The sequence below is a fragment of the Microtus oregoni genome, unplaced genomic scaffold (genome assembly GCF_018167655.1).
Source record: "Microtus oregoni isolate MIOR12 unplaced genomic scaffold, Mior012 000001F_ref0000356, whole genome shotgun sequence".
NCBI classification, from domain to species: Eukaryota; Metazoa; Chordata; class Mammalia; order Rodentia; family Cricetidae; genus Microtus; species Microtus oregoni.
In genome coordinates, this window is record NW_024543060.1 from 17,347,370 (window position 1) to 17,363,074 (window position 15,705).

At 38.0% G+C, this 15,705-nt stretch overlaps 1 protein-coding gene across 5 annotated transcripts in view; it reads right to left on the reverse strand.

Annotated features, from left to right (window-relative positions):
• Positions 1–626: 626 nt before the first annotated feature.
• Akap11 (A-kinase anchoring protein 11) overlaps positions 627–15,705 on the reverse strand; it is a 44,057-nt gene continuing 28,978 nt past the window's right edge. For 3 of the 5 annotated variants that reach the window (XM_041664201.1, XM_041664212.1, XM_041664241.1), the window contains 5 exons: positions 13,386–13,541; positions 11,471–11,557; positions 10,721–10,767; positions 7,146–7,306; positions 627–4,230 (listed from right to left, as the gene is read on the reverse strand). In XM_041664201.1, coding sequence (XP_041520135.1) covers positions 4,090–4,230; positions 7,146–7,306; positions 10,721–10,767; positions 11,471–11,557; positions 13,386–13,541 — 592 coding nt within the window. In that variant the 3' untranslated portion in view covers positions 627–4,089. The remainder of the gene's footprint in view (positions 4,231–7,145; positions 7,307–10,720; positions 10,768–11,470; positions 11,558–13,385; positions 13,542–15,705) is intronic. The other 2 variants (XM_041664222.1, XM_041664231.1) reach the window with 2 other exon arrangements.

A 15,705-nucleotide genomic window follows, 5' to 3' on the forward strand; every position in this document is an offset into this window, starting at 1 on the left:
ATTTGTTCTTGCTTGCCCGCCAGAACTTGATGGTCAGACACTTTTGCTGAAACCACCTGTGGTTGCAGAACAAACTGTTACTGAGCCAGAGGCTGCCTCCCTGCCTTTCTAGCTTTAATAGTATAGTAGGTGCTATTCAGGCTGCTGCGGGAGAGAAGTCATGAGCAGATCAAAAGAATTTTAAAATCGTGCTCATGTTTGAGGCAGCATCCTTTTTACCCTTGCATTAAATCCAAAATGAACAGCCTGCTTCAAAGTCCCTACAGTACCCTTATGGCATCTCTGAAATCAACAGAATCTAACGTTCAACTAAAATATTCCTAACCTTCACCTGCCCTCAAAAACCATGACATAAGGTGGGCATGGTGGCACACGCTTTTAATCCCAGCCCTTGGGAGGCAGAGGCAGGCAGATCTCTGAGTTTGAAGCCAACCTGGTCTACAAAGAGAGTTCTAAGACAGCCAGGGCTACACAGAGAAACCCTGACTCAAAATACAACACAAAACAAAGCCATGACATAAGCACTTGGCCCCTTTTGTGTCTTCTAACATAGCATTATTGAGTGTCTTGGTTTTAGTTCAACACAGAATGAACACGATGCTACAGAATGAAAACCACAGCTTGACATTTCTTAAATTTATTGGATAATTCTTAGCTGGAAGAGGAAAGATCACAGGCTTGAACAAGAGTAAAGTGAAAAGAACAATTAATTGCAAATTATTACAAAAGTAATTTCTGAAACATTTTCTGAGCCACTGCTAAAACAAAACTCAAATGCATCTCGAAGTTCCTATTTTGGTAAATGAACATTAAATTACTCAAGAGCAAAAAGAAGAGTTACTACTACACATTATAAGACCTTAATGCACTAACTGAGCAAACCCAAACAAATAGCCACAATTATTCAAAGTCGCTTCTACTTAATATTCAGTAACTGAACAAGAATGCGGATTACTTTGAACACGGCACAAGTAACCACAGGCAGCAAGAATTTAGCAACATATAAGCCTGGCATTAAATAGTGTTCAAACCGTACGACAAACTGAAATAAGAACTTGAAGAATAACAGCTCTAACTACATGGAAGGAATGTACAGGTGGTCAAAATAAATAAATAAAGTGGCAGGAGTGACCAGCACCGCGCCCGCCGGTGCAGAGCAGGCGCACAGCAAACAAGGGACGCCTACAGGGCTGTGCTGACAAGGAGAAAGGCGCACTTCGCTTGAGCACGGCCCCTCCGATTATCAGACACTCTCTGCTTCTTGAGTGCTGGTGACAGGCAGACAGGGTTTTACATGGAAAGCATTTTCCCTCCTCATGTGTGCACTCAGCATATTTAAACTCTGTGTAAAGATTTCTCTGAAAAATTACAAAATAATACACTGACTAGAAACTGGTGATAGTAGTTGTGGAGAAATAGCGGGCAGTCGCACGGCTCCGGACTCAACGATGGAGAACATGTACCAGCACTGTCAAAGCTGCCGGCTGTCAAATGGGTCAAGTATCTGTACTCTACACAGTGCATTTAATACACAAACCTCCCTCCCAGCAACAGAAACCCTTTGCTAAGCAGAATCATAGTAGTATGAACTGAACTAATTCACATTAAACATCTTCAGGGATAAATTAAGCATTTCTCAAAGTACAAAGACACTATATGTGGTCACTGGAGGCTACTGTAAAGTCAGCTTTACATCACAAGGAGCCAGCCCATCTCTATTGCCATTTCTTCGGTGACATTTCTCTTGAATCAGGAGATACTTTCCAAAGTCAACATTAATAACATATAAAATACAAACGTCATTTAAGGTCAACTTAGACAAAGACGGACACAAACAAATGCGCTTGCTATTTCAGTATGAGATCGGTCCAGAAGTTCCTCAGCAGGGGTCTCTCACTTTCTGTCCATCACAGCATGCCTTTAAAACTGGCAAACCAAGAATCAGCACATCACAAGTTTAACATTGTCCAGTAAAATGTATTTCATTGGGAGCCAAGTGTACATGATGGCAGTATACAATGTCCATTACAAATATGTCAGGAGATCTGTGAGACGGAGCTACCTCAACAGCGGTGCTCCGAAGACTGAACGCGCAAACGGATGGAGCAAGTCTGGGGAAAGCATAGAAGGCTTCACAACAGCTTGCTTTACACTGCACCTGGTCCATGGCATTGCTCGACATGCAAACACTTTCTGTAGGAAAACGACCCACACGTCTGCTCGCCCTGCCAATACTTCTAACGTTCTCCGTGTTCCGGCACAGAACTGACACAATGTGAGTCCTACTATTAATGTTACAACTCAGGCCAGCGCCTCTGACTGTTGTCAGTAGGTAGCATTTAAATAAAGAACACTGAGTATAGAGCAGCTTCACCAAAATACCAAAGAAACAAGAACATAAGGGGTAAGCTTGCCTCAAGTGATTATACCATTAACATAAATAAGCCTAAAGCAGTTTCCGTTTTATAAAACCAATATATAGCCAATTACACTTCAAAGAAATTTAGAACTCAGTTTTGCTGTTAATCTAACCAATACATACACGCAAATTACATAAGTGTAGTGTGATATTTCCTTGTACAAGTACAGTATAAGCCCACAACTGCACAAAAGCACACCTGGATATATTTCCCTGCACTTCCCAAAACTGAAAAATATTTGAGAAAACATAGAAAAATGTATTTTTAAGGCTGGCCTTGTTTCTATGTTACACTGAGAAAAACTAGAGTTTACAATGTGGTTCTTGAGTAAAGCCAAGGTGAGGCTTTCTCGTACAATACACTTCTCCACTCTAATTACTAATGCAGGTCCATCTGAGCGCCTGGTAGGTGCTGTCTCCTACTCATCGCAGCTTCTAGTAAAGTCAGAGCTTGGGGAGAGCAGCAATAAAAGAGAAAAACCAAGAGCCCCACAAAACTGATTTGGCCTTGATTCCAGACTCTTAGTGGAGGAAATGTGCGCAGCATCTGCACATCACAGACACACCTGACACAGAGCCTGGCTCACCTCACTCACATCAACTTGCTTTTCCTCAGACCACAGCACGGAATGTGGAGGCCAAAGACGATGTATGGGAACATCACAAACAGTCAGGTCCGCTCTGCAGGGAGGGTGCCTACTATGCTAAAAGAAAATTATTCTTGGGGAAGTGGGCATTTTTTCTTCTTCAAAAACCCAAAGCTGAAGCTTATTATTAGGCTTCTCTGAGTATATTTCCACATTAATTATTAAAATTTCAATGTGTTTTACAACCTGAATTTTCATTTGTGGAATAAATCAAAAAGACAAAATTCTTACTGCACAATATTTAGACATTTTATTTAATGTTAACAGTGGGTTTCTAACTGAGAAAACACTAAAGTGAAAGAAAATAAACTAGTGGAGAGGTTTAAGTTTATTCTTGCACACGCTCTCAACACCTCTCCCCCTCCCTTCTCATTCCAGGATGATAGGCAGCAGTAGCAAATAACGTCACTTGATGGAAGGCTAAGGAAACTCACTCACGGTGTTCACAGAATCCTAAATCACTATGTGTATGCTAACGAATTAAAGGTCTGGGGAAATCTACAAGTACCAACAGCGGAACTATGGAAATAAACTGTTCTAAAAGAACAGTACATAAAGATTACAAACTTATTAGAAATAAACACATAACAAAATATCAGCCTCTGATTTCTTCCTTGATGTCAGATGAATTATCGTCAGATGCCACTTACTTCCAAAGGAACAAAATCATCACTTGGGCCAGGCCAGCTGCCTCAGCCCTGTTTGCAGCAGCACTAAGTAGATCCAAACAAAGGCTGTTGGGCAACACCCCCAGCCTCAGCATTAGATCCTCCTTCACAGACATTTCTCAGCATCACAACACAAAGACATGTACAGAAGAATAAGAGAACATTCTGACAAAGATTACAAAAGTATCAACTATATACAGTGTGATGACAGGAAGCATTTAAAAGGCTTCTTACTTTCCTCTCAATTCAATTAAAATGTTAATATTCTGCATTTTAATTTTATTCTAAATATCCTAAACATCAGTTTCTTTACTTCCAAAAACAAACAATAAAATATACTGGTCTGGAGTTTGACCTAGGCATTTTCCAAAAGCCAATCGAACAGCGACTTGCATCTTTCCTCACTTGAAGTTCTTTCCAGCACTTCGTAGTATTTAAACACGGCCTGCAGGACATCTCCCACTCTCCATCCTTTCTCTTTCAATTGTTTCGAAAGCTAAGAAAGAAGGATTACAGACATTAACACACATCAACAGAAAGTGTTTTAACAATGATTTTTCATTTTTATCTTCAGACAAAACTGGGAACCTTGCTGTTGACAATGAAATATTCTTTCCCAGTTATAACATGTCCCCTCAAGCACCACCCCTTTACCCAAACTGAGCATTTTCCTTTCTTGCCCTTTATTAGCATGTCTCCACAGAATGGCACCTCAGGATCGCCAGAAACAGGACACAAACCCTGGAGTGGAGAGTCTGTGTGGGAGTGCAGTCAAACCGTCTGCAGGAAATTCTGCACCTAACTAAATACACCTGCCACACCCTCAATTAGGAACAAAATAGTAACAACAATGTCAAGCTTAATAAAAGGATGTGGATTTTCTTTCCACAACCTATAGTGTGGTTTGTATTCCGGAAAACATTCCAGCCTCAACGGAACCACAGCTTCCTAAGTTAAGAAATGTAATGCTTCAACAAAAAACAAGCAAAAGAGTAAACGGGTTTAAAGAAACTCTACCACAGCAAACAGAACATGGCCTTATTTACTTTTCTGTCTACTCAACTCTGTAAGAATTCTTAGGTTTAAAAGATCTGCAAAATAAATTCTGAAAAACTATTTTACTAATGTTCTTTTTCTAAAAACAGCTTTGTGATATAATTCATAAGCAATGGGATTTTGGTATATGAATGAATTGAAGACAACTACCACACAGCCAATACTGGAATGCTCTCTCTTCACACAGAAGGAGCCCTCTCCATCAGAAGCCCCTCTCTTCATCTTCCCCAGCACCTTCAGACAGAGCACTCATCTACTTTGTGCTGCTCGGGGGCATCTCACAGAAATGGAGCTGTGCACTCTGTATGGTCTTCTGCTTAGCAGAGTTACCTTGAGGGTTTACCACGGCGTAGCACTTTCTACCACTTTATACTAGCCAACAAAGCTCCTTCTCCATTCATTAGCTGATGAACAGGTGGAGAATTCTCTTTGTTTTGTTCTAATTTGTTTGTTTGAGAGAGGGTCTTTCTATGTATCCCTAACTTTGCCAGAACTCCCCCTATTTAACCCAGGGTAGCCTCAAACACACAGTAATCCTCCTGCCTCTACTTACAGAGTTCTGGGATTAGAGGCCTATAACACATTCTTACTTCGTACCTACTATGAATTATGTTGCCATGGACATTTCTGTATTGTTTTTTATGTCTCTCAGGTGCACACCACCAATCAGTGGAATGCTGGGTAACATGGCAATATTGTACTTGGCCTTTTGGGGATCTGTCAGATGTTCTCCACAACAGCTTCCCCACTGTAGATTCTAAGAACTGTAGGAAGGATGCAGTATTTCCAACCTGCATTTGGTCATGGTGCTTCATCACAGCAACAGAAAGCCTAACTAAGAAATGCAGTAATAACTCTTAGTCCATTTTTCAGATAGACGGGTGCCCTTCTATTTTTAAGATGAAGGAGTTTTTATGTGTTAGGGCTAAGAACATTAGCAGATACACAACTGCGGTGTTTCCTTCCACACACACTGTCTTCTCACTCTGACGACAGTGTGTCAGGGTAAATCTTTAGCTTCTCTTTTGTCACTTATATGAATATGTTTATATCTTCTTGACACATTGTATGTCATCTTCCATTCATCCTCAAGGTAGTACTGTTTGTTCTATTTAATAGTGAAAATATCAAAATTAAATATATGACCCAGCAAGACATACAGTATTGCTATTATTCTCACACCACTAAACATAACCTGAACTTGCTTCCTAACTGTTTCATATATCCCTAGTAGCCTTGTGAAGATATATAGTTATATGTAGTTATATACCTATTTAGTTATATAATATATAATATAATATCTATATATATAAAACAGTAGCCCTGTCCTAGCAAGATATGGTGTCTGAAAGTCATTATTTAAAATCAGCCATATGGTTAAAATAAGCCACAAGCATAATAAATGTGTGTGTGCCATCACAACTGAGCACTGGAGTTGACTCAGTCAGGCAAAGATCCCTGGGTTAGGTCATACGAAGGCGAGGCCTCCTCTGACAACCACCTGTCAACCTCAGGCCTCAGTTCTAGCAGCCCCCTGACCCACACTTCCACTTGACAATTCATGTCTTGAGCATCTCTTCCAGACTATTTTCTCCTCCTCCAGCAGAAGCCTCACGCTAATAAACCCCAGACTAAGGAAAAGTCAGTGTCAGACTGTTTACATCTTTCAGATATCTCCCAACAATACTGTCATATTCTGAACCAGAAACTAAGAGTAACTTGGGTTTTCCTTTCCTGTCTTTATTGATAGATCTATATTGGTTATTCCCTGAACTGTTTTATAGTCTATGGTAAGATTAATATAAATTTTCATAAGGAAAACCAGGGGAGAAACACTTGTAAAACTATAAACTGAAAATCCCTATTAACACAATGCTTGGTACATATTAAAAATACTCAAGAAAAGTATCTTATCTACTCTGTTATTGGTTTTTCATTATACCAGCCTTCCATTTGCATGGGATAAGAAAGACCTAATTAATTAGGTACGATTATGAATCAGTGAAGTAGAATAGCTGGATCTTTTATAAAGAATACATTAGCTGCTTATTACTGACATTTAAATTTTAGGGTTAGGGTTAACACTTCTTTTTAGAGTATTATAATCAATCCTCATAAACCTGCAAGGTAATCCCACAATGCAACTAAGAAAACTGAGGCATCCACTGACTCCCCTCTCCACGGTTACACCTACTGGAAAGCGGCAGAACTGACTTCTGAATCCCAACTGTGAGATTCCATGGCCTACGTGTTAATATTGTGCAAACAGCAAGCATTTTGCTAACCAACAATGTAGTAAGATTATTATATAGTGTTACCATTTCCTCACAACCACTCTAGAAGGGAGGTACTTACTAATATAAATTCCTTCTTTGAAGAGTCATGAAAATAAAGTTCTTCAACTTCAGCCTCAGAGGCAACAAGCCACTGAAGAATAATCCTTAGTTGTGGATCTACTGCCCCTGGTTCCATGTCGATGTTCATGATTAGCATAGTCTTTCCATTCTGTTGCAAATCTAACAATAAATTTAAACAATATGAAGTGAAATTCATCAACTCAACTTTCAAAACTCTGGTTTCAATTTAAAGATTCCAGTGAATGCTTTCCTTAGCTATACCATAATGTCAAATAAAGCATGTCTTAAGGACAAAATAATGCTTAAAACAAAGGAATAACATTGATTATTTACTTGGAACAAATTACAAATTATTACATGGAACAAATGTAAAATATTGTTTGAAGTGAATTTAAATATAATACAAAAGACAGGGCCCTCAAGTTTATTTTCTTGTTAATGAGAATGATGCTTTCAATCCAGAGAAGATAGCCTCGCTGGCTGATGGAACCAACAGCATGTTGGATACTCCTGCTTCAGGATGACTGAGTACAAGAAGTATCAAGGGCATGCTGACAGTCCGCACACCAGTATGTACTAATGCTGGAGATGTTGATGTTGATGGACATTTTTCTGTTATATGGAACTCTAGACCACTACTAATCATTTTTATAATTTGTGTCGACCCTTTATTTTTAATTCACAGTATTCTCAGAAATTTATCTTTTCTTCCTTTGTGCCAGTTAGTCTCAATCAAGAGTATGTCTGGTGTATGTTTCCTTTCCTATACAGAATCAACATTTAAAATACGTACATGTATACATACATGCACATGTGTATATCTGTATGAGTCATGAAGGTAGAAGGAAGACTCCTGAGAAGCAAAGAAAAATAATCTTAAGGGGGAGGGAAGCAAGGGTAATGGGAGTCATGTGACATGAGCATAGGGGAAGATCACATGTTAGGGAGAAGACCTAACAAGAGGACCACAGGGAAGGAGGGACAATGAGAGATGGGGATGAGTAAGAGGAAAGTATGATATATATTAAGAAAACACATAAAATCCATCATTTTACATGCTAAACATGAAGAACTAATTTAGGAAACGGTTTGTCTGTTTTAAAGGAGGTCTGATATACTATAAAACAAGACACAGTGTCTAAGGCCCTTAGTAAAGCCTGCAGTGTTTCTGGGATTGGTAACTAGTCACTTAGTGGTTCTCTACACTGCTAGGGTTTCCTTGGTTAGGGCCTGCTGGCTGCCCACCTGATGGGAAACTTCAACAGAGGTTAGGGCTGATGCCTCCTAACCAAAATAAATTAACAAGAAGGAAGGGAGGGAGGTTTAAAAAGCAGGTATCTGTTGTTGTAGGAATCCCCTAATTTTGAAGCTGTAAATCTAAACCAATCTATCTTCTAATGGAACAAATTTAGAAGTTGGATGTAGCTTCGTATATGAGAGATGCCTATGATGTCAAGAGCTGAGGAATAACACAACTGCATATAATTAACCTCCTGGTTTCTACTTATAAACATAAAAAATTCTCAGGCCTACTGATAAATTCTTTTTTTTTTTTTTTTTTTTTTTTTTTGGTTTTTTGAGTCAGGGTTTCTCTGTGGTTTTGGAGCCTGTCCTGGAACTAGCTCTTGTAGACCAGGCTGGTCTCGAACTCACAGAGATCCGCCTGCCTCTGCCTCCCGAGTGCTGGGATTAAAGGCGTGCGCCACCACCACCCGGCTGATAAATTCTTTTAATGAATTATTTTATTCATATTAACTTGCACCTCTTTATCATTCCTCAGCAAAGTTAGTTAAATAAAAACTAGGTAATAACTAATAATAACAGTAATAACATGACGTGCATATGTTCATGAATAGTCTTTGAAATAATTATATCCATGAGAGTTATTAGGGAGAAGTATATGACTTTTAAAGGCCAACATATTAATGAACAAAAATGAAGTAAATATTACCTAGATTATTACTAATTCTAAAAATTATAATAAGGGCTTGAAAGATGACTTAGTAGCTAAGAGCACTGGCTGCTCTTGCAGAGGAGCCAGATTTGACACCCAGCACCCACATGGTAGCTCTTAACTGTTTGAACTCCAGTTTCAGGGGAATCTGATGCTCTCTTCTGGCCTTCTTGAGTACTACACAGGCAGATGTAGGCAAAACATCCATTTGCATAAAATAAAGATAAAGCTTTATTAATAATCTGGGTTAGTTGGATGGCTCAGCTGGTAAAGGCACTTCTGGCAAGTTTGACGGCCTGAGTTTGAATCCTAAGTCCCACGTGGTAGGAGAGAACTGACTCCACGTGAGAAGCATGAACAGCGTTAGTCAAGTGTTCACAGCTATGCGCACATGCATGTGCATCATACAAAACAAATAAATGTCATTTAAAAATTTTTAAATAGCAGTAATCTTAAATCTGAGAATTTCGGCTTAACAACTATTATGCAACTTCCCTGAACAAGAGCACTGTGGACAAACTGGTTGGAAATTCAGGGGTTATACCCTCTACTCAAGAAATCCTCTGGAGCATTTGTCAGTGTGACAGTGCGCCTACATTTGTGGCATTAGGGTATAGGGTTGTATTCCCAATATAGAACACACAAAGCCATCCTGAGCCTTCAGTTTTCTTGTTTCTAAAGAAACAACAAAACTTCACTAGTTCAAAATATTAATAATTATATTAAATAATATTTTTAATTCAGATGTGCTGTTTTACAGAAACTATTATCATTTTTATATTTTAAGAAAGTAAGATATGAGGAGGGCGTCCAAAAACTATCTGAACACAATGAAAACAGGTTTGATGTGAGTGAAGTCTCTAGGCTCACTTGGATATTTTAGTATATGAATTAAGATCACAAATCATGTTCAAAATTCTACAGTCAATGATACCTAATGTTGGCATAGTAAAAACTCTATTCACTAAAGAAAGGATTACTTCCTTCAAATATGTGTATATGTGAGTACAGAATTAGAAGAGAGAGAAGGGAGGGAACATTTAAAGTGCCTTTCCATGTTTACTTTTCAGCTCACGGAAATTTGAGAAAAATACCAATTCTAAGTTACCAATTTGAAGGAAAACATAAAAGGTATAGTTTGAATGAACTTCTGGTCCCCAGGTAAGTGGCACTGTTTTGGGACATTGTGAAATCATTATTATTTGGGGCCTGACAGAGGCAGGTCCGAAGGGGTGGGCCTTTGAGTAGTACAGCCCCTCTGCCTCTGCTGGCTTCCTATCTGCCCTTCCTCCAGCCACCAGCTCCCACTGCCACACACCCTGCCAGAAACTCCTTCTCTTTCTGAAAGCACTTTGTCACAGCCACAAGAAAAGTAACTAAAACACAGTAATAAATAAAATGCTGTAATTACAATAAATTAATTTTGTAACATAAGGATTTTAGACTTAAATTTTGGAAAGAAAAATATATCCTAAGCTTCTTCCTCAAACTTTTTATTTCTGAGACGGGGTGATTTGTGTGTTTCATACCAACAATCCAAAACCAATCTGTAAGTGGCATAAATACAAATCATGAAGACTTACACAAACAAAGGCTTAGAGAAGCAAATTGTGACTAACCTTCCACACCATCCTCCTGATCGTCATCTCTATCATCTGGTCCATCACTTTTCAAAGAAAACAACAGAAGCAGTTAAAAAAAAAAAAAGGCTTAATTAGTAATGGATTAAACCACTTCTCAGAAAAGTAGTAAGGAATGAAAATGTTACAATATGACGTATGACATTTAGAAAGAAGGAAATGACAATCAGAATGAAGCTTTGCTTCTCACATTATTTCATGTTAAAATACAGGTTGCACATAGTGCCTATAGAAGCCTCTCTTTATCATGACATTTAAAGCCAAGCAACTTCAAATGAAGGTGAAATATTCTAATTTGGTTTTAAGCAATATACTATTTGAATATCACAGAATGTCATGAATAATGAAGTATTACTGCTTCTACTAATGCCACTGAATATGTTTTAAAACAATTTTTCTACTAATTATATATAAAATTAAACTACATAGCAAAACAAAACAAAACAAAAAAACAACAGAAATCCTGTAGGAAGCAAGCTCTTTTTAATGAAATCATTGGTAGAATGAAAAATAGCAAGCAGAGCAACCCATGCAAACAGTCACACATTTTGCAATTAGATGTCAGTCATATTTTAGCTAGTTGAAATTTTCATTAGATGTAAATGTATCGAGCAGAATTATGTCAAAATTTAGGAGAAAAGCAGGTTGATACATATTCTCTTAAGAACATGACATCATGCATTAGTGGTGAAAGACTCATCAGTTTTTAAGTTTCTAAACTGGACCAACCTGTCTGATGTTGGAAAGGATAAATTGTCCTCATACAAATCTCCTTCTAAACCAAGACTGCTCCAGCTACTGCTGTTACCATTACTGCTGGAGGGAGAAAAGAACAGAGCTGAACTAGAAAACGAATAGCGAAGACCACCTGTGCTTCCTTGAGACAGCGCCTGTGGAGTGGAGCACCCACAGAGGGGACAAGACACTGTCACTGCTATTCCATAGAGGGTAACTGGCAGGGCTGCAGACTAGGGAGGTTTTTTTTTTTTTTTCCTAGACAGCGTTTCTCAGTGTAGCCTTTCCTGTGTAAGCTGTCCTGGAATTTGGTCTGTAGACCAGGCTGGCCTTAAATTCAAAGAAATTCACCTGCCTCTGCTTCCAAGCTCTGGGATTAAAGGTGTGCTCCACCATTGCGGCTTAGGGATTCTTTTCATTGTCCTCAAAACATCATGGAAGCATTCTAAAAGTACATTTGTTTTGTAGATAAAGACAACAGAATTTTTAGAATGACAAATGATAAAATTAATATGTCTCACAGCAAATCTTAACATGTAATTTATAAAAATCAAGAACAAAAATGCAATACTTTTCTACTTCTCAGTTTGGATAAAATTTTAAAAAGTAGAGACCTAAATTGAGGTCTTCTGGTATTTCTGAATAGTACACAAAAACAATGATAAGGTGTAGGGTTTGCTATGCCAATTATCTCTGTTTCTTACATTACACACAGGGAGCAGGTGGTAACAGCACATACTTTCTTCAGAAGAAAGCTAGAGTAAGCAGGGCTTATTTAAGCAGCACGCTTGTCTGGCTGGCCAGTCAAAGCCACGCACAGCTCTACCTTCTTCTATCACCTAGCCAAAAGAACAAAGAGGCAACTTTATCTACAACTGCAGCAAAGCGTTGTTTGCAAAGGGAAAAAAGCAACCATATTCAAAAACAAAATTACAGTATATTTTTAGATTAAAATTTTCAAGATGCAACTTAAAAATTCTAATCATTCCTAATTATTAAAATAATTAGTAAGCACATTAGTTTGCAGTGACAAGCAGCTTTACTTCCTACTCTTGGCTGGTCATCATCTATACAAACTTGAACTTTGGTTCTTTAACATCAACTCACTTCTTGTGCATCAGTAAGTGTTGTCAAGGTAACCAAAGTCATGATTACCTAAAATAAGTAGTTTCTAAGCATTTTCAAGTAATTTACTTACCCATTTTCACTTTAGCAGTATCGAACTTTCATAAATTACAATGCATTAAAGAATAAAAATAAAACTAAGCCATCTTTTCAACATATCCTCAAATAAAGTTCCATTACAAAACCATAAAGACAACCAAAGTTTTACCATTAGTCTGTCATTAGGCAAACAAAAATACAGAAAATATAGACGCACAGAACACACAACTATAAACAAAAGAGAGAACGACCTCAAGTCCTATCTTTTACTTTAAAAAAATGATTCTCTAAACAAAGAAAAACACAAAAGTAAAATTTTTGCCCATATTCTATTAACAATGATTTTTCAATCTAGTCAGTAATAAAAGTCCATCATTTAAGGATTAGATAAACATGGGAAGTAACATCTGTGTAACAGAAAGAATAAAATGCTCTCTCCCTACTGTGTGTCACACGACCATTTAGAAGCCAGGCAGAACAGTATAATCCACAGCCTATAATATAATCCAGTCCAAGAGGCTGAGGGAGAAACTTCACTTTAAGACCAGTCTGAGCTACACCACAAAAGCCAAAAAGAATTAAAATAAAACCAAACCAAAAAGGCACACTTGGAATAATAAAATAATGTTAGAAATATGAACATACTGCCAAATTGAGAATTTCCAAATAATAATGTAAACCCATTGTTCACTCTGCTGAAGTCTGAAGACCTTTATCACACAATTAGCTATTAAATGAGAGTTACCTTTCACTGAGATGGTGGAAACTGCTGCTTTCATCTTGATGGTCATCCTCAAAACTTAAGTTGGACCAGCTACCAGTACTGTCCTCACCAACACTGAGATTCAGTTGTTGGCTGCCAAATGACTCAGTTGATGGAAAATCTTCCATTTCTTTTGAACTAAGAAAAGAGCACATGGTAATAATTTTAAAAATAACAGAAGCATCATAGATTCTGACGAGGAGGCAAAATGATAGAGATGACTCTATGAAATTATATTCCAAGTCACACCGACATCCCCTGAACACTTCACTGCACCCACAAACAATGAGACTGAAGAACAACACAGCAAGAGCCGCACTGCGAGGCGGGGACATCCTGAGTATCGTTCTCTACATTCTGTCTACAGCAGTTCACACTTCTCAGAAGTGCACCTTACTACAAGGTCTAAGCGCATCATCTGCCCTGTAAAAATAGTACCTCCATTTGCATCCTAAGGAGACGCCTGCTGGTTTTTAGAACAAGAAAAATTTGAAATTCTAGTTGTGTCAACCTGGCCTATATTCAAACTAGACAAATCTCTTCAGAACATGAATCATAAACATCTCTCTTAGCAGGGAGTGATGGCACAGGCCTTTATTCACACCACTTGGGAGGCAGAGACAATAGATCTCTATGAGTTCAAATCCAACCTGGTCTACATAGTTTTATGTCAGCCAAGGCTACGTAGTAAGACCCTATCTTTAAAAAATATATATTTTTTTAAAAGAAGGGACATTCATATTTTATGACATGATAAAAAAGCCCATTTAGAGCAACTATGATAATTATCCCATCTGTATGTATGTATGTGTGTGTACATATGTGTGTGTGTGTGTGTGTGTGTGTATGCACTCAACACAGTTCTCAACAGTGATGCTTTATGTATGCAGAGAAAAACTATCAGTTTTCTCATCAAACCTTCCTTTGGCTTCAGAGCAATCATGATGTCCACTTTCTCACCTACAGTCCCCCAAGTCACTCAACACAAGGTCTCCACTGCCTTACACACATGTACTCCAACCCTTCGCATGGATTCCAGCACCCCCAGATTCCCAATCATTTTTTCTATCTTCACTTCTGGTTCTTGGCTTAAGTGTTACTCCATTAGTTTTGAACTGCTACCCAATTCAAAAATGCAAGCCAGCCCCAACAGTTCTTGCTCATCTTTGCTAACAACACTCCCTTTCTTAATGAACTTGCAATATGTATTTTTAAATATTTCTTTTAAATTATAATTACAACATTCCCCCCTCCCCTTATCTTCCTCCAACCCCTCTCATATCCCCCTCCTTATAATCTTTCAAATTCATGACTTTTTTCATTTATTATTGTTACATACATGTATGTATATGGACAGACATACACATTTCTAAATACAGAAATTCAAGCTGCTTGTCTGTATAGTATTCCTTGTATGTTTCAGGGCTAACCACTGGGTGTTGGATAACCAATTGATATGCTCCTACCTGGGGAAGACTCTATCTCCCACTCTCAGCATTCCTGTAGGTCTCCGTATATGGCTGAGGTTTCCTGGCCATCTGCCTGTCCACATTAGCATGCCTATTGTTGTCTTTGTTCAGCTCATTATTCTGCTGTTTGTCTTATTCTTCTATAATATAAGCTCATTTCTTTTCTATCCCTAAAACCTAAAATAAGCCCTGAACTGCCCCTGCCCTCTCTGCTTTTGTGGCAATTCTCACTTTGTATTTAACATATAACAACTCAGTTAAGTTCGGTATTCCAAACATAGCCATCCTGCACCACAACTTTATTTTATTTAACAAATTTTCCTCTTATCTACCACTTTTTATTTTTTTCTAAAAGAAAATGACCCACAGGAGGAGGCTAAAAAGGGGGTTTGTAATGACTTAGGTAAATGGGCTCATAGTAATTGAAAATAAAGTCTATATTACTGTTCTAAAATTCTTCTATAGTATGCTTTCCTATTTGATATTCATATAGCACCCTGGTGAGCTAATATTATGGGTTTGTGACATTCGACTATATAGTCTATTATGATTACCTTCATTAATCAAACATTTATGAGAAAAGGAACATTAGTGAAACCATTCAGTTAATATCCTAGCAAATAATCTATTTGAATCAATCATTCTTCAACATTAAATCATTCTGACTTTATAAAACTGTGATACAGAACTCCATACAACCACGTGGACTTTGAAAAGTGCTTCGAGAAGCCTGGTACAAGTGCTAGAATAGAAACAGGAGCAGAAGTACAAAGAAAGTCTGTGCGAGTATCAGCCTGGAAAAAACAAGCTCACAGAAAGAACTCAAGGCATAG